Source organism: Mustela erminea, chromosome 18 (genome assembly GCF_009829155.1).
Source record: "Mustela erminea isolate mMusErm1 chromosome 18, mMusErm1.Pri, whole genome shotgun sequence".
Lineage (NCBI taxonomy): Eukaryota > Metazoa > Chordata > Mammalia > Carnivora > Mustelidae > Mustela > Mustela erminea.
The window spans coordinates 49,544,446-49,568,757 of NC_045631.1; the positions used below are offsets into that span (position 1 = coordinate 49,544,446).

A 24,312-nucleotide genomic window follows, 5' to 3' on the forward strand; every position below is an offset into this window, starting at 1 on the left:
AGGAACCTAAGTGTCCATCAACAGATGAAGGGATAAAGAAGATGGAATACTATGCAGCCATCAAAAGAAATGAAATCTTGCCATTTGTGATGACGTGGATGGAACTAGAGGGTATTATGCTGAACAAAATAAGTCAACCAGAGAAAGACAATAATCATATGATTTCCCTGATATGAGGAAGTTGAGAAGCAAAGTGGGAAGTTTTGGGGGTAGGGAAGGAAAAAATGAAACAAGATGGGACCAGGAGGGAGACAAACCATAAGAGACTCTTAATCTCACAAAACAAACTGAGGGTTGAGGGGGGGAGGGAGGTAGGGAGAGGGTGGTTGGGTTGTGGTCGTTGGGGAGGGTATGTGCTGTGGTGAGTGCTGTAAAGTGTGTAAACCTGGTGATTCATAGTCCTGTACCCCTTGGGCTTATAATACATTATATGTTAATAAAAATTAAAAATTAAAAAAAAAATCACCAAAGGCAAGTGTTTCCCTATAGTGAAGGCAGCCACCGGGCTGGACAGAAGAATGGCGGAGACAGAGAAACGGTCTCTGAGGAGTGCGAGGAGAACCACAACAGCAGAGACAGAAGCTGAGGAAAAACCTGATCCTCCTGCAAATCACTGAAGACAAAAGCATGGACTTTGCCCTTAGAATTGGTGATCAAAGGGCTTTTGGAGTAAGAATTGCAATTATGTCACATTGTGACCTTTGAGATTGCAGTTTTAATGAAGGGTGGAAGACATTCTTAAAGGAAGGGAAGAAGTGGAAGTACAGAATGGAGAATATATGCACGATGGAAAGGTCATTAGTTAAAAAGGGGGAAAAAAGAAAAAATGAGTAATAGTTTGTGGGGGAAAGCTCAGATATTGAAAGAACAGTTTCTGCCAGTATCCTTCAAATGGGATTTTAAAAAATTAAATATTAATTTAATTAATCTATTCAATATCATGAGGAAGATGTGTGTAAAGTACTAAATGATCTAAAAAAGGTAGGAGCTCTTAATCTTAAAACATTAAAAGAAGTTTTTAGGGAACAGAAAATCATAGCATGTTTTAGAGTGTCAGTGACTTATGGGTTATGTGCCTGTCCCTCCTCTCTTCCCTAGTTATGCCAGTTTTTCTGTCCCAAGCAAACATTTCTCATTAAAACCATAAGACTATTTAGAAAGCATCTTGGTTTTTCTATTAGTAGAGGGAGAGAATCTCAAGCAGGCGCCACTCTCAGGGCAGAGCCAGATCAGGGCTTGATCTCAGGACCTTGAGAACGTGAGCTGAGACAAAATCAAGAGTTGGGCACTTAACTAACTGAGCCACCCAGGTGCCTCAAACTCTCATAGTTAACCCTTAGCTTTATTTAGCTTGCGTTCATTAGCTGGACCCAGACTGCTGAGTATGAATCAGGCTTCATACTTCTATGACTGGGTGACTTTGAGCAGCTACCTCTTTGTGCTTTAGTTTTGCTATTTGTAAAAAGGAGATGGTAAAAGTACCCACTTGCAGATGCCATTGTGAGAATGACATGAAATAATGAAGCAATCCATATAAATTTTTAGGATCAAAGCCTTGCAAGTTGTTTTACTTTTAATTTTTATTTTATGAACATAGAATGGATTATTTGCTTCAGGGGTACAGGTCTGTGAATCATCATCTTACACAGTTCACAGCCCTCACCATAGCACATACCCTCCCCAGTGTCCATCACCCCCCACCCCATCCCTCCCACCCACACCCCCCAGCAGCCCTCAGTTTGTTTCCTGAGATTAAGAGGCACTTATAGTTTGTCTCCCAACCCCAGACATTTCTTTTTTTTTTTAAATATTTTATTTATTTATTTGACAGAGAGAGAGAGAGAGAGAGAGAGATAGCAAGCAGGTATAGAGACAGAGAGGGGGGAAGCAGGCTCCCCGCTGAGCAGAGAGCCCGATGTGGGGCTCGATCCTAGGACACTGGGATCATGACCTGAGCCGAAGGCAGAAGCTTTAACCCACTGGGCCATCCAGGTGCCCCTCCCCCAGACATTTCTGCAGAACTTTGCAAGTTTTGTGTAATCAGTCATGTATTTGTTGTTTTTCTGCTTCTGTAATTTTTTCTTTTCACTCCTTTCTGCTGCTGCTACTGAAATTGGTAACTACAGATGGTCCTGGACTTAAGTCAAGGTTTGACTCAATGGTTTTACTTATGCTTTTTCGACTTTATGGTGGTGCTTAAGCGATACACATTCAGCAGAAACCATACTTCAGATTTTTAATTTAGCTCTTTTCTTGGGCTAGTGGTATGCGGTGCGATCATCCCTTATGATGCTGGGCAGTAGTGTTCTCTTGCATGAATACGCCATAATTTGTTTATCCATTGATCTTTTAATCACCCTTTGATTTGTTTTCAGTTTTGGTTGTTATGAATAAGGCTACCATGAAAATTAATGTACAGGTTTTTGGTTGACTTACGTTTTTAGTTCTCTTGGATAAAACTGCTAAACTGATTTCCAAGTAGTTGTACACTTTTGTACTCCTATCAGCAATGCCTGAGAGTTCAAGTTGTTCCATATCCTCACCAATACTTGATACTGTCAGTTAAAAAGTTATTTTAATTTGAACAGAGCTATAAACAGCAAAGAAATTGAATCAGTAATCAAAAGTCTCCCAACAAACAAAAGTCCAGGGCAGATGGCTTCCCAGGGGAATTCTACCAAACATTCTTTTTTTTTAATTTTTAAAAAATTTATTTGAGAGCAAGCGAGCATTGGAGCACAAGTGAGGAGGAGGAGTAGAGGGAGAGGCAGAAGCAGGCAGCCTGCTGAGCAGGGAGCCCAACACAAGGCTCAGTCCCAGGACCCTGAGATCATGACCCGAGCGGAAGGAAGACACTTAACTGGCTGAGCCACCCAGGTGCCACTTTACCAAACATTTAAAGAAGAGTTAGGCTTATAACAAATCCAAAGAGGTAGAAGTTCTGTACTCTGAAAACTATAGAGCACTTATGAAAGAAATTGAAAATAATACAAAGAAATGGAAAAACATCCCATGGTCATGGATTGGAAGAAGAAATATTTTTAAAATGTCTGTGCTACTCAAAGGAGTCTTCACATTTAAAGCAACCCCTTTCAAAACACCAGCAGCATTTTTCACAGAGCTAGAACAAACAATCCTAAAATTCGTATGGAACCACAAAAGACCCTGAATAGCCAAAGCAATCTTGAAAAAGAAGAGCAAAGCTGGAGGCATCACAATTTCAGACTTCAAACTGTATTAGTATTGCAAAGCTGTAGTTATCAAGACAGTATGGTGCAGAAAAACAGACATATAGATCAATGGAACAGAATAGAAAACCCAGAAATGGACCCAGAATTATGGGGCCAACTAATCTTTGACAAAGCAGGAAAGAATACCAAATGGGAAAAAATCTCTTCAACAAATGGTGTTGGGAAATCTGGACAGCCACATGCAGAAGAATGAAACTGGACTGATTTCCTACACCAGACACAAAAATAAATTCAAAATGTGTGAAAGACCTAAATGTGAGATAGGAAACCATCAAAATCCTAGAGGAGAACATAGGCATCAACTTTTTTTTTTTTTTTTTTTTTAAGTAGGCTCTACACCTAGTGTGGAGCCTACCATGCATGGGGCTTGAACTCACGACCCCGAGATCAAAGCATGAGCTGAGATCAAGAGTTTGACACTTAACTGACTCAGCCACTCAGGCACCCCAGACTGCAACCTCTTTGACCTTGGCCATAGCAACTTCTTACTAGACATGTCTCTGGAGGTAAGAAAAACAAAAATGAACTATTGGGATTTTATTAAGATAAAAACCTTGTGCACAGTGAAGGAAACAATCAACAAAATTAAGAGGCAGCCTATGGAATGGGAGAAGGTATTTGCCAATGATATATCTGATAAAGCGTTAGTGTCCAAAATGTAAAGAATTTATCAAACCTAAATATTCCCAAAGTCCCCCAAAATGACAAATAATCAAAAAACAAATAATCCAGTTGCAGAATATAGGAATGGGCATTTTCCCAAAGACACACAGATGGCTAACAGACATATGAAAATATGCTCAACATTACTCGTCATCAGGGGAATGCAAATCAAAACCATGATGAGATACTGCTTCACACTTCTCAGAATGGCTAAAATTAACAATGCAGGAAAAACAGATGTTGGTGAGAATTGGAAGAAAAGGGAACCCTTTTACACTATTGGTGGGAATGCAAACTGGTACAGCCAATCCAGGAAACAGTATGGAGGTTCCTCATAATGATAAAAATAGAACTATCGTACAACCCAGCAATTGCACTACTAGGTATTTACCCAAAGGATACAAAAGTACTGAATTGAAGGGACGCATGTACCCTGATGTTTATAGCAGCATTATCAACAATATTCAAATTATGCAAAGAGCCCAAAGTCCATCCACTGATGAATGACTATGTCACACACACACAGACACACACACACAAATACACAGACACATATGAATATTACTCAGCCATCAAAAAGAGTGAAATCTTGCCATTTTCACCAACATGGATAGAGCTAGAATGTATTATGCTAAGGGAAATAAGTCAGTCAAAGAAAGACAAATACCCTATGATTTCATTCCTATGTAGAACTTAAGAATCAAAAAAGATGAACGTAGGGAAAGTTGTAAAAAAAAGAGAGGGAGGAAAACCTTAGGAGACTCTTAATGACAGAGAACAAACAGGATTGCTAAAGGGGAGGTTGATGGGCTACGGGCTGGATGGGTGATAGGAATTAGGAGAGCACTTGTTGTGATGAGCACTGGGTGTTGTATGTAAGTGATGAATCACTAAATTTTACTCCTGAAACCAATATTACACTGTATGCTAACTAGGATTTAAATAAAAACTTAAAAAAAAAGATCTATTGATATACAATGCCAACTTAATTAAACTTTCTAAATAAAATTTCCAACACCCTTTTACAGGTTAAGAGTCCTGTAGGAAATAACTAACAATAAATAATCTAATAACATAAAGATATAGATTTGTTTTATAAGCTTGGGTAAATATGAAAAAGTCATACTTTTAAAGACTTCTGTGTATGGTATGTGGAAGCAACAAAAACTAGATTAACTAAAATTCCAGAATGAGAACTATCTTGAAATAAACTGATACCAGTTGCCATTAAGCCTGGGTGGCTCAGTTGGTTGGACGACTGCCTTCGGCTCAGGTCATGATCCCGGAATCCCGGGATCGAGTCCCGCATCAGGCGCCCAGCTCCATGGGGAGTCTGTTTCTCCCTCTGACTTTCTCCTCACTCATGCTCTTTCTCACTGTCTCTCTCTCAAATAAATAAGTTAAAAAAAAAAAAAAGATTTAAAAAAAAAAGAAAAATTATTTTAGCCCATTGAAGTTGTATCTCATTGTAGTTTTAAAAAATAATATTAGACTTTATTTTTTTAGAACACTTTCAGGTTTAGAAAAATTAAGTCCCTATTATTACCATATTGTATCAGTATGATACAGTAGTTAGAACTGATGAACCAGTTTTGATAGGTTAGTATTAACTAAAGTCCATGAATCACTTGGATATCTCTTCTTTGGGAGATATATATATATATATATATATATATATATATATATATATTTTTTTTTTTTTTTTTTCTCTAGGTTTTGACAAATGTATAAGGTCACATATCCACCATTATAGTATTGTATAGAATAGTATACCCTAAAAATCTTCCCTTCTCCATTTCTTCTTCTCTCCCTTCCTCCCCTGGTACCATTGATCTTTTTACTATCTCTCTAATTTTGCCTTTCCCAGAATGTCAGGAAGTTGTCCTTTCACATGAGATTGAAGACCAACCAGCTATATCAGGGTGGTACGGCCATAGACCAGATGGGTGGTATGGTCGTAGGCCAGATGGGTGGCCTTTCAGAAGGACTTCTAATTAGCAATGTGCATTAACGTTTCCTCCATGTCTTTTTCTGGCTTGATGTCGTGGTTGTTCTAATTAGTGTTTTCTGATGGCTAAGATAATATCTTTTCATATGCTTCAGGCCCATTTATATGTCTTTTTATGTGAAGTATTTGTTTAATGCTATCACATTTTTTAAGGATTTATTTATTTTAGAGAGAGAGAGAAAGCCCAGGGGTAGGGGCAGAGGGAGAGAGAGTCCCAAGCAGACTCTGCATTGCCGATAGAACTTGACAATGGGCTTTATCTCACAACCCTGAGATCATGACCTGAGCCGAAACTGAGTTGGGTGCCCAACTGACTAAGCCACCCAGCCACTCCTCATGCTATTACATTTTAAAATAAATTTAAAGTAAAATAAAATTATTTTATTCAAAATAAATAAATTTAAAATAAAAGGTTGTTTGCCATTTTATTATTAAGTTGTAATAGCCCTTTTTATATTCTGGACACAATTATATTTTATATTCTAGATACTCTTTATATTCTGGATACAAATTATATTTTTCAATTCTGCATACAAATGAGAATTTTTTTATTTGACAGATACATAAGTAGGAAGTCTTAATATTGCTAGGATGAATTCCTGTATCACTATAAAATATACCTCTTATCTTTTCTTGTAATTTCTTGGTTTGTGTGGCATATCTTTTCATGCTCTTCAATTTTTGTGTCTTTATGTTTAAAACAGATCAATTGTAGACAGCATATAATGGGGTCATTCTTTAACTATGTAGTCTGTCTCTGTCATTTATTAGAGTGGTTAGTTCATTTAAATTTAATGTAATTATTGATATAGCCGGTTGGTTTTCAATGTACTTTCTTGATATTTGTTTCCACTGGTACCTTATTTTTTCCACTCCTTTGTTGTCCTATTTTCATTTATTCATTTAAAAACTATTGGGGTGGAGAGGGATGGGGTGGCTGGTTTAGGGACACTGGGGAGGGTATGTGCTATGGGGAACGCTGTGAATTGGGTAAGACTGATGGATCGCAGACCTGTGCCCCTGAAACAAATAATACATTCTATGTTAATAAAAAAAGTTATTTCATTTAAATTTTTCTATTGAATTCTTCATTATATATGCTTTGATATTTTTTTTATTGGTCGTTCTAGGGCTAAACACGTGCTTCCTGCCCCTGTCAGAGTCTGTGTACGGTCAATACAGAACCACCTCCTGCTAGACCGTCCCGCTCTGTTCTTCCTATGTGGCAAATCTAATAATTCAGAAACAGTATAATGCAGTTTAATCCTGATTCTCTGTGCTATTGTTGACGTAGTTCTACATACATTAAACCCCACCTTCCAGTGTTGTCAATTTTGCACTAAATAGTTGTCTTTTGAGGAAATCAGGAGAAGAGAAAACCGCTTTTCTGTATGTATCCACTTACCTACTCCTCCAGGTCCTCCTCTTTCTTTCAAATCTGGGTTTGTATCTGGTATAATTTCCTTTCATCCTTAGGAATATCTTTTATGATTTCTTGTAGTGCAGTTCTACTGGTGACAACTCCTGTCAGCTTTCCTTTTATCTGGAGTGACTTTTTTTCTTTCCCTTTCAGCACGTCTGAGATATTATTCCTTTGTCCTCTGGCCTCTATTGTTCCTCACGAGGAGTGAGCAGTCATTCTTATTATTGTTCCCCTGTAGATCATGTCTCTTTTCTTCTGGCTGTTGTAAAAGTTTTCTCTTTATCTTTGGTTTTCAGCAGTGTGATTGTAATGCACCTAAATGTTTTCTCAGAGTTCACAGAGCATCTTGGATCTCTAAGTTAGTATTTATTTTTCCTCAAACTTGGGAAGTTCTTGGCCATTATTTCTTTAACTCACTTCCCTCTTCAGATATATTAGACTCTGATTTTGTTCCACAGCTGCCTGAAGTTTTGTTCATTTTCAATTAATTCTTTAATTTTTTTTTCCTTCTCAGTCATTGGCTTAGATCATTTCTACTGGTGTGTCATCAAATTTATAGACACTTTCTTCTGCCATCCCAAAGGTATTGCTAAGCTTATCTAGGGATTTTTTTTTTCCTTCTCAGTTGTTATAATTTTCTGGAATTTCTACTTGTTTCTTTTTATAATTCCATTACGCCGCTGAGATTTCTTATCTGTTCTCTCATTAAAATGAATACTTAAGTTTTTAAATATATTTTCCTTTAGTTCTTTGCAGTATTTATATTAACTGCTTTAAAGTCTTATGTGCCCAGTAGGTTCCTCTTGGGCCTTATTAGCTCCTTTTACTTATTTGTTCTTGCCGATAGACACCATTTTTCTTTTTTTTTCATGTTTATTAGTTTCTGTGTATAAGACATTGTCATTGTGGAGGATACATTTTGGAGACCTCTAGATTCTGTGGTCTTCTGTCATACGATGCTGATTTTCATTGTTGTTGTTCTTATGGGTTGTTCAGGTACTGGTCAGTTACCTCTAACTTGTGTAAACTTGACTTTACATTAAGGCAAAAATGTGGAAAGCCAAAGATATTTCCCAAACTCCTCCAGCATGGTGGGATCTAATCTACAAGCTCTGTCTCTTCTGAAGATCTTGTAAAGGCTTGCTTTTAGACTTTACTGGGTAGGTTTAGGATAAGCCTGAAGTGTGGCTTTAGGTGGATGGGGAGGTCTTCCCAAGTTGTTAGGAAGCTGTCTTCAGTTTGCTTGGGCTGGGCCTTCAGTGTCTCACAGCACCGTGTCATCTGGCGTCTGTTGTATTTCCTACTTTAGAGCAGCCCAGCTGTGTTGTTTACCCAGTGCGTGCACCCAGTGCCCAGATGCACACACATTCCCTCCCCGTGCTCAAGGGCTGGCAGGGCTCCTGCTGGCAGTTCCCACGTTCCTGGTGCCCTCTACTTAAGATTCCAGCTTCTTCAGCTGTCCTGAACTCTGACCTTTGCCTTCCCAGTTCAGTAGAACTTTGGGGCTCCACTTGGATGGTGCTTTTGCCCATGCAGGGAGCCAGAACGATAGTGGGACTCAGCTTAGGAGGATGGCAGTGTCACACTGCCTGTTTCCTAATACCTGGGAATGGTCACCTCCTGTATTTCATCCCGTTTTGTGCTTGTTAACACTGGGAGGTAAGTTTGGTACTAATCACTCCATTATAACCTGAAGTAGACCTCCATGGTTCTTCAGTTTGAAATTGATAGTGTATATACTGAGCCCAGTTAAAGAAAACTTAAATGTTGTTTGGAATAGACTTACGGGAACAGGGGGTCAAACAAATTAGGAGTGCTGTATTCAGTCTTTTAATTTCAGTCTTTGTGTTAAATTAAGCAAGGCTCTTTACTCTCTTTCCATATGCATATGGTATATGTATATAGATGCGCATAGATGTATGCATATCTATATATCCGTATCTTGTGTCCTGTATTGTCTTTATATACTATACTAGTAAAATTGCTTCTGTATTCTAATCCTGATAATTTGTCATGAATCATGCCCCTGAGTACAGGCAGAAATATAGAACTATTTTTTTGGTGTAAAGGTAAGAGTTTCCAGAAAGAGATACTCCTTTATTATTATTATTTTAGGATGGCAGTAGAAAAACTATCTATTTAATAGTAACCTGATGATAACTTGTTGTTCTATTAACCAAGTTATCAAATGCTACATTGGCTATATGAGGACAGACCATCCTCTTCCTAATAAAATGGAATGAAAAAGGACATATCACATTAAGTTAATGTTGCCAAAATCTAGTAAATCTAATGATCAGGAAACATCCGACAAATCCAAACTGAGGGACATTCAGTGATTCCCTATACTCTTCTAAAATGTCAAGGTCAAGAAACAAAAAGAAAGGCTGCCCTAGATTAAAGGAGATGCAGTTGATATGTTACTTAAGGGCAATGTGTGATCCTGAATTGGATCTTGGAATGGGAAAAAAAAAAACAAAACAAAAAACACCTACAAATGGCATTATTGTGATAACTGATAAAGCTTGATATAGACTGTACATTAAGTAATATTATTGTATTGTTACATTCTCTGATTTCGATAAGGGCTGTGGTTACGGAAAATGGCACCTTTGTTTTTTAAGGAGCTATACACTGAAGTTTTTAGGGACAAAGGAGCAGGATATCTCTAGCTTTCTCACAAAGGGTTCAGAAAGTAGTTTTATGTATGTCTCTAAGTAGATAGAGATATTAAAAATGATAAAGCACATCAGGCAAAATATAAACCATATGTGAATCTGGGTAAAGGGATATGGGAGCTCCTTGTACTATATTGTAACTTTTCTTTAAGTTTAATATTATACCAAGTAAAAATTATAGCAGAAAATTCAAATTTAGATATATCTCTGTGGATGCAAGAACAGAGATCCATCGAGCTTCCCTGAAGTAAAAAGGAATACAAAAAACCTTCAAATTCAAGCACACTTACTGTCATGGATACTATTAGGGCCTGAGTTTGCTTACTTGACATCGAAGATACTGTATGGTTTCTAGTCTTTGCTATGTTGGTGTATGTGGTTTGCTCTCTTCTCTGTAATGGATTCCTTTACTTTCTCTCAGTTGCTGCCCCTCTAGAACTTGTTTGTTCCTCAAAGTTGCTAACTTGCTGCCCGAGGTCACATAATCTTGAGAGAGAGCATCAGAACGATTATTCTCCGACTAATGGATTGGTTAAGCATGTGTCAGGTGTTTATTCCTAATCTGGTCAACCAAGATTGAAGTGGAACAGATGGGAGGAGATGGTTTGGATTATGGCAACATAGTTCCATGGCATTTAGGGCTCCCCTCAGAAGCAAAGGGTATGACAGATTCTCTCAAAGGTGTTGGGGAAAGATACTGCAATGAACTGTGTCTCCCATATCTGCCCAGCTTGCTTATACTGCTTTTTGAGTTTAATTACTTTTTGAAAGACTCCTATAATGCTTCTGTTAAGGATCTTCACACAGACTTGGATCACCCAGTCCCCTTTCTGCTAAAATGAATAAGTAACAAAGGGAGTTAGAGGCAAAAGAATGGAAACATTCACAGTTTCTTCCTTGTGTGTAGTAAATGAATGACTGCTTTCCTCTCAACCACTCATTGTTTAAAAAATCATGAGACTGTTCACTTTTGTTTGTGAAAGTTTTAAATTTCATTTTCCTGTGTTGACTTGATCGTGCATGTTTCTCTTAAGTTCAGGTTCATTACTTTTTTTGAAATAGCAATTGAAAAATATAAAGTGTATTTCAGAAATTTTCAAGAGAGTATTTTGACAGGAGATTTGTAATATTTTAAGAGAAAAATTTCCTGAAGGTTGTAAACTAATTTTTTTGTCCTGAGTATAGTTACTTAAACAATATCATTGAAAATAAGCTTCACAGCTCATTGATGTAAGGGTAATTAATCTTAACTCTTAACTAGGACAAGATGAAATAGAATCTCAAAGTGGTGACTTGCCCAAAGTCACAGCAGGTAATGTAATGGGATTAGAATTCGAAATAGAAATGAGCTCTGTCAGACACCAATGTATATACTCTTTCAGAGGGTAAGGAATCAGGTGGTCAAACACGTTTACATTTGAGATAATTTCCTATTTTTCATCTTAAAACCCGTCACTATTATTCTTTTAATTCTGAGAGGTGCCCATTATTAACAAGGATTCGTTGCATTTAGGCTGGCTTCACTCAGAACACTGGTACAGTAGGTGTTGGTTTGATAAGAATAGGAGTTATTAATGAATTCTAGAAAGGACATCAAGTTCCTTCCTTGAAGTAGTCAGGGTCTGCGATTCCAGGAGACAGAAAATCTGTTAAGAGAAATGCGTGATGATCAGTCATATGCCATGATTGTGGACGTCCACGGTCATATTTAGGGGCGCCTGGGTGGCTCAGTGGGTTAAAGCCTCTGCCTTCAACTCAGGTCATGATCCCGGGGTCCTGGGATCGAGCCTCACATCGGGCTCTCTGCTCAGCAGGAAGCCTGCTTCCCCCCTCTCTCTCCGCCTGCCTCTCTGCCTACTTGTGATCTCTCTCTCTGTCAAATAAATAAATAAAATCTTTTAAAAAAATGGTCATATTTAAGTATGTAGGTAAATAAGAATACTTTTAATGAGCACATAAATGTGAGAAAAGAAAAAAGTAAAAAGGTTGAGTAGAGGCTCAAAAATAGCAAACAAAGTCTAAACTACTAGTGAATTTAGCAAAATATCAATTTAAGATGACTTCTTTTGGGTGTGGAATGGGGTGGGGCTAAGTGCTGAATCTGTATTTAGTAGTCTCCGTTTTGCCTGTGCAGTGAAATTCATTTGAGAATGAGCTTGGAAGTAATCAAAGAATGTAACCAACATGTTGGTAAGACGATGTGATTGCTAGACCAGTGGCCGTAAGAAAAAAGTGGAAAATGATACTTTCACATCAGGAATTCTTTTAATTTAATTGTGAGCTTTTGCCAAAGGGAAAAGTATGTTAATAACACCTTCAAAATGTTTTTCTTGAAGTTGGACATAAAAACAAAAATGCTGGAAGCTAAATGTCATGAGGAGAAGCTTAAACTGCAGCAGAAACATGATGCCGACGTTCAGAAGGTAGGGTATCTGCCGGAATGTTCTAGGTCTTGTAACCATCAACTCTGCATCTACTTATTTATGTACTTAGAACAGTCTGGGCTATAAATGGGATTTGCTAAATTAATAATTTGGCAAAAGTTGATCTTTAAACTTCATCTTCTGAACAAATATGTCCATGTAAGTATCCTGATGGTTTGCCTTGCCCTTTAGTTCTTCCTCTGTTTGAAGGCTGGCCTTCTCGTAGTCCAGAATCCACATGCTGTCATTACCTTTGTAAAAGCTGAAGTAAGACATCAGCTGTAGACACGAGTTTTCTTTTAGTCTGATATTCTGTTGGGTTTCTGGAAATTAAAATTTTCTTTTTCATTGGCAAAGGAACTTTTGGGCTTAGTTCTGTTTGGTGTAGACCGCATGCATCGTTCACTAGCTCATTGGATTTATGCCTTTTAATGTTGCAGTTTCTTTTTTTTTAAGAAAACTTATTTTTCTTCTTAATGGGCACAACACCAATAATAATTAATTTATAGTTATCCCACATGGAACTTGAATGATTAGTATATTTTAGTATTGATTTAAAAAGTTGAGTGATATTTTTATATATTTTAATACATGAAGGTTAATCTAAGTAGAAATTTGGCATTTCCCGTTTCACAGCAAAGCCTGATCCTGCTTCCCAAAACTGAGTGACAGAGGTGGTAGCAGGGACTTGAAGCCACGCATCACATACCCAAGCTTTCTTAAAAGCTGAAAATATATTAATATTTAGTCAGGTGTCTGTTTGGCTCATTTTCTTTCAAAGCAACAAGAAGGAAACCACTGATTGAAAATTAAAAGGAGAAAAATATATTGAATCCTTTCCCTTCTTCTTTCTTCTTTCCCATTCACATTTTAAAGGCCTGTATTACCTTCTGCTCTTACTAGAATTTTACCTTAGCTTAAATTGGTTAGATAAAAACAGTTCTCTATCACAAATATGTTAGAGATTTAGCAATGTAATTTTAATATAACATAATTATGTATCCAAATGAAATAGAATATATTGATGTATAAGATAAATAAGTATAAAAATATATTTGGAAAATCATGGTAATAGAGTTTGAAATAGGCTTCTTGGTATGTCCGTTACAAAAATCTATTCTAAGAAAAACATTTAATAATAAAATTCTTTCCAGGAATTTCTCTTTTAAAATAAATTCTGCATGAAAAAAGAAAGCAATGCAACTAGTTTGAAATGCCAGGTAAAATATAAATAAAATCCTTGACCTTATGCCAGATTTGGAAAGTATATTCATCAGCTTGTTGCTTAGATGGCATTTTCTAAGTGTCAGGCATTGGGGAGGAACAAGATTAGAGTGTTTTATTTTTTTGCATACTTTCTTTTCCTTTTGTGCTTCTTTATGAACATTAGGATCAAATTAGCTCCTTTTCTTATTTACCAATCATTCTTTAGAGGTGGGACTAAAACCGTGAAAGGTAAAGTAAAATGCTGGTAATAAAAGCACTAAGAAAAAGTTGGTTTGACTTCCAAAAGTTGGAAAGACTGGTGAATAATCCCCCCTGCCATTTTTTTTTTTTTAAAGCTGAATTTGGTTGTATAGGAAATGTACTCCAACCATAAGAAAAGTGGATATTCCTACTCCTGCCTCAGTTTCAATTTGGTTTTCTTTTTCCCCTTTGTTAGCACATTTTTTGTCCTACTTGGTAGCTATTACATTTATGGTTATTTCTCCAGGTTTTCTTTTCATTTTCTTTCTTTTTTTTTCTTTTATGCCTGTATGTGTAGATGTATGTGGGAGTATAAAATAATATTTAAATCTTATAAAATGATTCATTTAAAACATTTAAAACTTGTGGCAAAAATAAAAAAATAAAAAAAGTAAAACTTGTGGCACAATACAATTAATGATGGTTTGTAAAAAGTTGGTTTGACTTCCAAAAGTTGGAAAGAAAAATGTTGGAAAAAATGGTTTATAATTAACATTTTACATCATTCATTGTCCAAAAAATATAAAATATTTTTACATGTACATCATTAAAATTTTTGACTTATTTTGAACTGATTTTTTGGGTTCATAATAGCTAGGTATAAAAGAAGCATAATACAGCTCAACCTCCCATGTTTCTAGGGATTCTTATTATTGTGCATGAAAAAGAAGGGGCATCAGAGAGAGGGAGGATCCAGGGACCGCTCCTCTGAAGGTGTTCTGTCTCAGTGCTGGGGAGGGTGGAGGGTAGATTGTGCTGTGCCATCAGGCCGATTTTCTGATGGCTTCTCTCTGCTACTTTATGACCCTTTAATCTCTGAATTACATTTTAGAGTATCACCTAATTTATTATTTATATTATCAAAAAATTGATCATGAAAATTGGAAGCTGGTAACATTTCTTTCAATAATCAGTTATTCTAGTATATTTGATATTTTCTTAGTGCACTAAAATATAATTTTTACATTTTTTTTGGAAACCATTTATGGGATTCGCTGAGATAGATTTGCAAAAACTATTGTGCTTATTCAAAAAAGTTCTGTGTTCTGTGTATAAAAAATAGTTAACTAAAACATTTTAAATTCATTTGCAGATTTTAGAAAGAAAGAATAATGAAATAGAAGAATTGAAAACTTTATATAAAAAGAAACAAAATGAAATGGAGGAGACTATTCGAAAACTTGAAAAAAAAGGTGATGTTGTATGGTTACATTAATTTTTTAAAAGCGTTTCCATTTTATTTTGGTGGCTGTATAAAGTAAAATTTCACTTCTGACCTTTTAGCGTGACATAGGGAGGTTTATATGGGCTTTCATATGACTGAGAAAAAACTGTGTGTGTGTGTGTGTGTGTATGAGGTGTGTGGTGTGATATATATATATATATATATATGTACGGTGTGGGGGGTATGGGGTATGTGGTATGTATGTGGTGGGGTATGGGGTGTGTATATGTGTGTGTGGGGGATATGGGGTATGTGTGCTAGTGGTATGTGGTGGGGTATGTGGTATGTGTATATGTATGTGTACATATGGGGGGTGTGTGTGTATATTTGGGTGTGTATGGTATGTGTGTGTATGTGTGTGTATGGGGTACATGGGTCATGGGGGGGGAATGCGGTGTGTATGGTGTGTGTGTGTGTGTGTATGTGTGTATGGTGTGTGTATGTATATGTGCATGTGGGGTATGCGGGGCGTGTGTGGTTATGTCTGGGGTGGGGAGTTGTGGTGTGTGTGTATGTGTGTGTGTGCAGGTTTGTGTGTGTATGGGTGGTGGTGACGGCAGGGCGGTGGTTGGTTTGGTTAAGGAGTTGAAAGCGTCTGTCATTGTTCCTCCCTCTTCCTAACTCTCTCATTATTGGACTGGAGCTGCCCTGGGTAGTTTTCAGATTAGAGCTTACTGGCCCTCACGGGAAGTCTAGGGAAATTACTCCTCCTGGTCTAATAAAATTCATTGCATTAAGTACCTCCTCTAAGCTTTGTGGTATATGCTGGTGTCATGATTGACAGAATAAGCATTTAAGAAGTATTCCCCATTTGTACTTACATGACAAAGGAAAAGAAAGCATGTAATCAAGTGTAAAATTGACTGTGACTGTAGGTGAAAACATTGAAATGCAGCAGGTAGGCAGAGAGAGTGAGTGTTGAAAGTATGTTTTGGAGAAAGGAACTTTAAAAGTTTTGTAAGATTTGATTGGTTCAAGAGAAGAGCTTTACAAACAGGGGCAGGAATGCTGTGTTGTCCTCTGGGGCGGGGGGGATGCTGCCAAGCCACCGGGCTGGAGTGGATGTCCTGCGCATTAGAAGAAGGGTTGCAAAGGACTAGACTTGGGACTGGTCCTGACTTAAGCATGACCTTGAATTTCAGACTTAGAAGTTTCAAGTTTGTCCTGTAGATGGTGGGGAGTCAGAGAAGATTTTTGAGAGGTGACCTTTAGGACCTCATGTTTCAGAAGAAGTAGCCTGGTCATGGTGGGTGCGCCAAACAAGGTGAGGCTGGCTTCTAGTCTGTTCTAAGAGAGGCAGCATGAGGAGAGAGAGAGCGAGTGAGAGAGAGCGAGAACGAAGGAGGGCACATGCCACTTATTAGAAACATGGGCTCTAATCCCAGCCCTGCTGTTCAGGGTCTGCTATATGACATCGGGCAGTTTCTGGGCAATGGCGTACTCATTATAAAATGGTGAGGTTGGAATAAGTAATACATAAAGTCCCTTCCGACTCAAGGATGTTCTGCGTCCGTGCTTCTGTAACTTTGCACGTGGGCTCATAAGGACCAGGAATACCTGAATGGTGGCAGGGGTGAAGAGGCTAGTGACAGTGAAAGGGAAGAAGACATTCCGGAGGGTTTGGTGAGCGGTAAGATAGAAGCGATGGGAGAGTTTTCTATTTAGGGTTTCCATATGGAACTTTCTGGCTTTCTCCCAAACCACCAACCCTGAATGTATCTGAGAGAATGGTAATGCCCTTGAAATTTAGGGTGGCAATTACATATATAAGTTGACTAATGAAATGGATATTTTTAGGTTTATTTCCAGCCTTAAATGTTAGTGAAAGTAATTAGAAATTTGTTCAGGTTCTTTTGCCAAATATCAGTGGCTACAAAAATATTTAAAATTTTTTTCTAGGTTTTCGTTTCTTACCCTGATTCAAACCAGGCAATTTAAACATGTCTAAGATTTAAAAATAATATTTCCTAAGGCTTTTTGAATTGCAAACAGATCTTAGTTTTAATTTTAGAATTGTGAAGTAAAATGTTGTAGATGCTAAAAACTAATATTAGGTTAACTTGGATTCTGCACCTTTTTCCCTCCTGTGTTGCATAGTTGGGAAACACGAGTGAAAGAAGTTTCTATGTAAATGTTTATGAAAATTTTGCAATCTTAAACTAGGTGAAGGAGAACATATTCAGTAAGCTAGGAAAATAGTACTTTCAAGTAAATGTACAACTAAATTTATTTTACCCTACAGAATTTATTTTACATGAACATATTAAACAAATTTTCACTTAAATCAGCGACAAGTTCAAATCATTTAAAAAAAGAAGATAGAAATTTAAATGACTTATAAGGGAAATGTTTTATATAATTTAAAGCCTGTTTCATTTCAGTAACATAAACCTTGCAATGTTAACATATCTAGGAGTGACAATACATTGAAATGTTGAGTTCCTCTATCTATGTATTCAGGACACATCTTTTTGAGTACTTGCCTGTGTGGCAGTGTTTGTTATGCCCTGTAGATAAAAAGTTGAAAGAAATGTCTTTCTCCTCAGGAGATAGGCAAGCAAGCCATTATAACGTATAAAGTAATGAGTGATTTATTGGAGAAATAGATGAGGTTTCCTGGAAATGAAAGGATTTGCTTTCTGGCCCTGCAAGGGGAGAAATCTGGTTGGTGAATGGTTCATAAAGAAGGTGATACTTGAATCGAGACCAAGGTTAAGTAGCGGCTTTTCAACAAGGGAGGGACAGTCATTCCACCTGATAAACAGTCAGTCTGGCGTGAATAGATGAAAGATTATGGCCTCGGGAAGCCGCAGACAGGTTGGTGTGTTTACAGTACAAGGTTAAAAAGATGGAAGTGGTGAGATATGGCCAGGAAGCAGACCATGAGGAGTTGTTTTCCATATTAGAGATTTTTGACTTTTACCTTTCAGGTGAGGGAAGCTGTAGAAAGATTTCAAGTCTGGGGGTAACAGGGCTGGATTTGCACTATAGAAAGGCTTCTTCACAGCAATGAAGGACCCACTGGAAGGGAACGATGTGGAGGCCAGCGCACTGTTTAAACTGTCTAGAGAACGGGTAATAATGGATTCAACGAGGGCTGTGGTGGCGAAAATGGAGAAAGGAAAGAATAAGAGATACCTTAGACAATTGAGAAGACTTGCAGAAAAATGGAGCTGTTAACTGGTAAACCATATTTTTGTCATCAGACTCTTATGAGGTAACTAGGATTGGCTTAACTGTGTTTTCATCATTTTTGACAGTTCAGACCCTTATACGTGACTGTCAAGTTATCAGAGAGACCAAAGAAAACCAGATTACAGAGCTAAAAAAGATATGTGAACAGAGTACAGAATCTCTGAATAATGACTGGGAAAAAAAGGTAAGCGTCATAAAATTGTGACGGAAAATACAAAGCTTTATGCTTCAGAGTAATATATTTTATTATAAAAATAATGGATGCTCACAGAATATACAGAAAAGTATGAAAAAGGAAAATAAAGTAACATAAAATTCAAGACCAACTGTTTAGAAATAACTACTGTTCATGTTTTGATGTATTTTCTTCTAGAAGTCTAATGGTTTATAATGTAGTTTTCACTGAGAAAACTTACTTTTGACCAATTCTTGAATTTCATGTTCTGAATTTTTTGTCATAGCTTATAGCTTTTAAGAAAAATTAGTAGGGACAAAGCAATAGGATACTTTTTGGAGATTTTACCTTTCTAATTTTGGATTTAGGCCATTGGATCATTTCTTTTCTGAAGTTTCAGATAACACAGTATTTATAGTATAAGCTTGTTTTTGTTGTAAACAAAATCAGTAGTGGATGGGTTATTCTTGGAGAAGCATTTAATTTAATTAAGAAACATATTTTCATATAAATTAACAGTGCCAAGAGAAGTGTCATAAAAATACTTCTTAAGGACAAATCTCACACACATATAGTACTTTCACTTAAACCCTTAGCCATTAGCTCAAATTATAGTATGTGTTTAAAATAAAGTATGTCACTTCTTTTGAGGTATTCTGTCATAAAGATATTGTTAACTCATATTCTCTCAATTATGGTAGGGGTTCAGAATGTTTTACTGAAAGTTATAAATGTCTTTCCAAGCAGACACTGTTGGTGTGAAATGCGTCTTGGTGATGGCAGCTTTAGGACAAGTCTGGGAAGTACACTGCAGATATAGCAGAATGTGGAGAGTTAGCTCTTTTCTGGTTTTATTTTGTCAATTTATGTGATATTTTTCCTCTTTTTCACGTTTTGGTTTTACCTTTTCTGTAAATTTGGCATATTTTTGTGTTTGTAGCAAGTACATTTCATACTTAGCAGGTCCCCTTCCTCAAGCCTCTTTTCTGTCACAACCCTGCACTTCTTACACTTTTGGACTGGCTTCACAGAACTTTCCCAGTTATATGACTCCACCATGCTGTTTCTAATCTGTGGACCTTTAAAAATATTGAATATGATTCACACACTATAAAATTCATCTTCTTAAAGTGTATATACAGTTCAGTGGTTTTCATTATATTTACAAAATTGCATCACCATCATCACTATCTAATTCCTAGGCATTTCTGTCATCCCAGAGAGAAACTGATTGTCAGTCACTTCCTGTTCCCCTTTTGTCCAGCCTTTTACAGCCACTAATCCATTTTCTGTTTCTAGAGTTTTGCCTGCTGATAGAGTCACATAATGTGTGGCATTTTGTGACTCTCTTCTCTCACTTACCATGGTTTTTTTTTTTTTTTAAAGATTTTATTTTTATTTATTTGAGAGAGAGACAGAGAGAGCATGAGCAAGGAGAAGGTTAAAGGGAGAAGCAGATTCCCCATGGAGCTGGGAGCCCAATGCGGGACTCGATTCCGGGACTCTGGGATCATGACCTGAGCCGAAGGCAGTCGTCCAACCAACTGAGCCACCCAGGCGTCCCACGTACCATGTTTTTAAGTTTCATCATGTTGTGGCATGAATCAAGAGTTCAGTCAGCATTAAGGCTAAATAATGTATTGAATGGACATACCACATTTGTTTATCCATTTTTCAGTTGATAGGCATTCGAACTGATTCCATTTTTTAGATGTCATGAGTAATGCTGCTATGAAAATTTGTGTACGAGTTTTTGTGTGGACATATGTTTTCATTTCTCTTGGCTATCATATGGGGAAAACCACTGCCCGTATTTTCCTTCACTCATACACTCATAATACTTCTGACTCCAGATATGTGAGTTTTTTACACATCAAGCAATTTTCTTGGATGCCAACTGGATGTCCTGTCATTCAACTAAATTTGACACTATTTGCCTAGAGTTAGTAAGTATCAGAGCCTACAACATAAGGGCTAAATCCCACAAGACTGCCTCCACTTCAGATGTCAATCAAAAGTCCCAGGTTATTACCTGTACTTCTTACTAAACAGCTATAAATAGGAGTACCATGAAACCCTTTCAAGGATTCTGTGATTTGCTGGAATAACTCACAGAACTTATGGAAACATTACTTATATTTACTGTTTTATAAGGCATATTATAGTAGATGTTGGTATAAATAGCCAGATCAAAAGATATGCAGGGCTAGGTATATGGATAGGGACACAGGGTTTCCATGCCCTGTCCTGGAACACCACTCCCTGAGTTCTTCCACGTGTTCACCAACCTAGAATCTCTCCAAACCCAAACTTTTGGGATTTTTAGGGAGGCCTTATTATGCAGGCACAAGCAATGGTAAACTTAATCTCAGCCACTTGCCCCTTCCCAGAGGATGGGGAGTGGGGCTAAAAGTTATAAGCTTGTAATCGTGTGGCTTGACCATCTAGGTCACCAGCCTCCATCCCAAAGCTATCCAAGAGCCCATCCAACGTTGCCTCAATAGAACAACACATACTCCTATCACCCAGGAAATTCTAAGGGATTTAGAAGCTCTATGCCAGGAACCAGGGTCAAAGTCCAAATATTGGAACAAAAGATGCTCCTGGTGCTCTTGTCACTTAGGACATTACAGGGATTTTAGCTCTGTGCCAGGAACTGGGAGCAGAGACCAGTATGTATATTTTCTCTTATTTCACAGGTAAACCCCTAGGAGTGGAATCTCTGGGTTATATGGTGATTCTGTGTTTAATAATTTCAAGGAACTGCCCACTGTTTTCCAGAGAGGCTGCACCATTAACCTGTGGCCTTTTACAATACTTCTCCATCTATTTAGACAGATTGCTAGGTTCTCTGGGTCCTTTCTAGCATGAAGCAATTACATGGTCAAAAGTCCGGGTGAAGGACCCACATGTGGGTTGCTGGGAAGGCCTTTTGCATCCCCCGTACCCATTGCCAAAACCTGGCTACAAAAATGGGTAGATCTCCTCCTTATCATATGCCTGTTTGATCCTCAGGCATGTCAGCCAAATTAGAGCATACATGTTGCTGGCAGGATCATGTTTGCCCTTGCAGTCTTAACTCTAAGTTCCGTGGATGAGATAACTTGGGCTGACTAACAGGCACTTCTCTGGCGTCAACAGGCACAGTCCCCTTGTAACTCAGTTGTGGGATGCTCCTGAGAAACCATGCTATGCTAATGGAGTGCTAGATGACAGAGATTTGCAGGATTCAGTAGACGTATGTCCTAAGACCTCTGGGAGACCACAAACATAAAGAAACCATTACAACATGTGTAAAACCACAGAATTCGAAGTGACCTTTTGATCGCTTTGTCAGAGTTACTACGTAGGCCAGTTGATGGCAGTGAAATTTAGGTGCTGTGGGCCTGACCACATTCATGTGCCCACTCAGACTGACTTCTGAGAGGCAGACATAACACCAGTTTAAAACATACACTTTGGCAAACATTACAAATCCAACATACCAGGGATTTGTGGGGCCGCTCAGAAATAGCCCAAACTGCATATGTAAAATCTGTGAAACTCAAGTGTGGTTATTAAATCTTTATTATTATTAAATAAATATTATTACATTTTATTATTTATTATTAAATCTTTTGTGTGGCTATTACTGAGCCATCCCCACTTTTCCTGGTCAGCTAGAAGTGAGAAAAGTTATTGGGGCCCTTGCCAGTAATGAGTACAGTTCCTGCCCGCATTCTGCCTCCCCTTCCCACCATGTCTCAGGGTTTCCCTCTCAGTTCAGTATCCTTCCTGTAAGTCAGAATCTCTATGCATGTGTTATATCCTCATCTCTCCTAGTCATGAATGGGAAATCAAGTCTGTCTTGGAATTCCTTCTGGTGTCTTTCCTCTCTGCCTATGGAGTGAGCCTAGGCTTAGTGCGGGGATAGGAGTTAGACTCAGAATTCACTCCCATTAAGATAAGTAAAGGAATATCCCCAGCCTGGGAGCAGATTTTTAACTCCTTTTGGAAGCCATCCACTGAACTGTGTTCTCTTTACCTTAGTTAAATAGATTATTTTGGTGCTTCATCCATTTAAACGGTGGATACATCATCTTTATAAAAACTTGTATTCAGGAGAACATGTAGTATACATTTCTACTTCGTGAATGCTTTCCCTATTTGATTTATAAATGCCATCTTTAAATCTACTTTTGTATAGATTATGAAATGGGTAAAAATAGTTTCTTGTCAGGGGTTAGGGTGAAAGGGAAAGCATTTTTAATACTACTCTTGTGCAAAATTTGGTGCAAAGGAGGTGGAAATCCTGACAGTGAGATGATGTTCCTGGTCAATAACAACATTATAAATATTTCTGTTTTCTTATTTTAGGCAAATACTAGTGTTTTTCAGCGAAGACATTGTGTTATCTGTATGATTTATTTACTATTTCTACCTGAGGTGGATAATTCCCTTTAATATTTGTTTATTCATTAGGATTTTCAGCTCCGGGAAGTCAAGAAAAAACTGTTTCTTTTTTCTATTTTTAAAGATTTACTTGTTTATTTTAGAGAGGGAGCAGGGTTAGGAGCAGTGGGAGAGAATCAGAGAGAGAATCCCAAGCAGACTTCCTGCTGGGCCTGGAGCCCAATGCCTGTCTCTGTCTCATGACCCTAAGGTCATGCCCTGCGCAGAAATCAAGAGTTGGATGCTTCACCGACTGAGCCACCCAGGTGCCCCGAAAAAAATTGTTTCATTATTATGCTCCACATAACCTCTTTATTTGGAACATTTATTTATGAGTTCTATATCTTTTGTTGTTCAGGTCACCAAATAAATAAATAGAGAAATACAGGAAAACTTTTTTTTTTCTGAATTGCAAAGTAGCCTCTTCTATAGTCATAGTGACAGGGTCACTTCTTGAATTCACTGTGTAGCTCCACAATGCCGTCGCAGAAATGGAGAAGGAAAAGTTTGATCTTCAAAAGCGGCACACAGAAAATATTCAAGAATTGCTCGAGGACACAAACGTGCGTCTGAATAAGATGGAGGGGGAATACCTGGCGCAGACGCAGTCCACAGTGAGTCTCTGTTGCCCTTTCTTGCTGCTCCTGCTAACCAGCCTGTTAATCTCCATGACTCCATGCTTCCTTGATGTGTGCAGTGCATGAATAAATGTGTTACAGAATTTAAAAAAGCATTTTACCTTCTGACTCGATACAGGATTATACGTGACAATGGACAGTCTCTTGAAGTCTGCTGTGGGGTTTCATTCTGGAGTGTTCACTGCCACTTTTTTTTTTTCCTTAACCCCCAGAAGCCTTTACAAATCTTGTTTCTTGCTTTGTTGTTGTCTTTGTTGTTTACTGACTTTCAGTCTAGAGGCCCTTCCTTCCTTCCTTCCTCCCTCCCTCCTTCCCTCCCTCTCCCTTTCTCTCCTTCCTTCCTTCCTTCCTTCCTTTCCCTTCCCCTCTCTTCCTTTCCCCTCTTTCCTTCCTTCCTTCCTTCTTTCCTTCTTTCTTTCTGTTTCATTTCAACTTGATCGAGAGACCAGACCCACGTGGGTAAACCCCAAAAGTTCGCTTTCGGGGAGGACGCAGAAGGAAGTCCCTGGAGTATCCAGGAGAGAGACCAGTCACTTCCCCTGAGGAAAGATGAGGGAGTCTCCTCAAGGCCACCTCAGGGAGCACGTGGTGGCGGAGGCTAGGTCTGAGAGAGTGAGCATCTTCAGCCATTGAGCAGGTTAGCTGACTTCCTGAAGTACAGAAGCCTGAAACGGGTAGGCTCACAGGTACGTGGACTGGGCTCCTCAGATCCGAGGCACGTACACCTCATCCGTC

The 24,312-nt window shown here is 38.0% G+C and overlaps 1 protein-coding gene across 1 annotated transcript in view; it reads left to right on the forward strand.

The window, feature by feature from the left end:
- CEP112 (centrosomal protein 112) overlaps positions 1-24,312 on the forward strand; it is a 406,137-nt gene that overhangs the window by 68,910 nt on the left and 312,915 nt on the right. The window contains exons 9-12 of the mRNA XM_032319493.1: positions 12,360-12,446; positions 15,007-15,106; positions 18,399-18,517; positions 23,410-23,553. Of these exons, the coding sequence (XP_032175384.1) occupies positions 12,360-12,446; positions 15,007-15,106; positions 18,399-18,517; positions 23,410-23,553 (450 nt within the window). The remainder of the gene's footprint in view (positions 1-12,359; positions 12,447-15,006; positions 15,107-18,398; positions 18,518-23,409; positions 23,554-24,312) is intronic.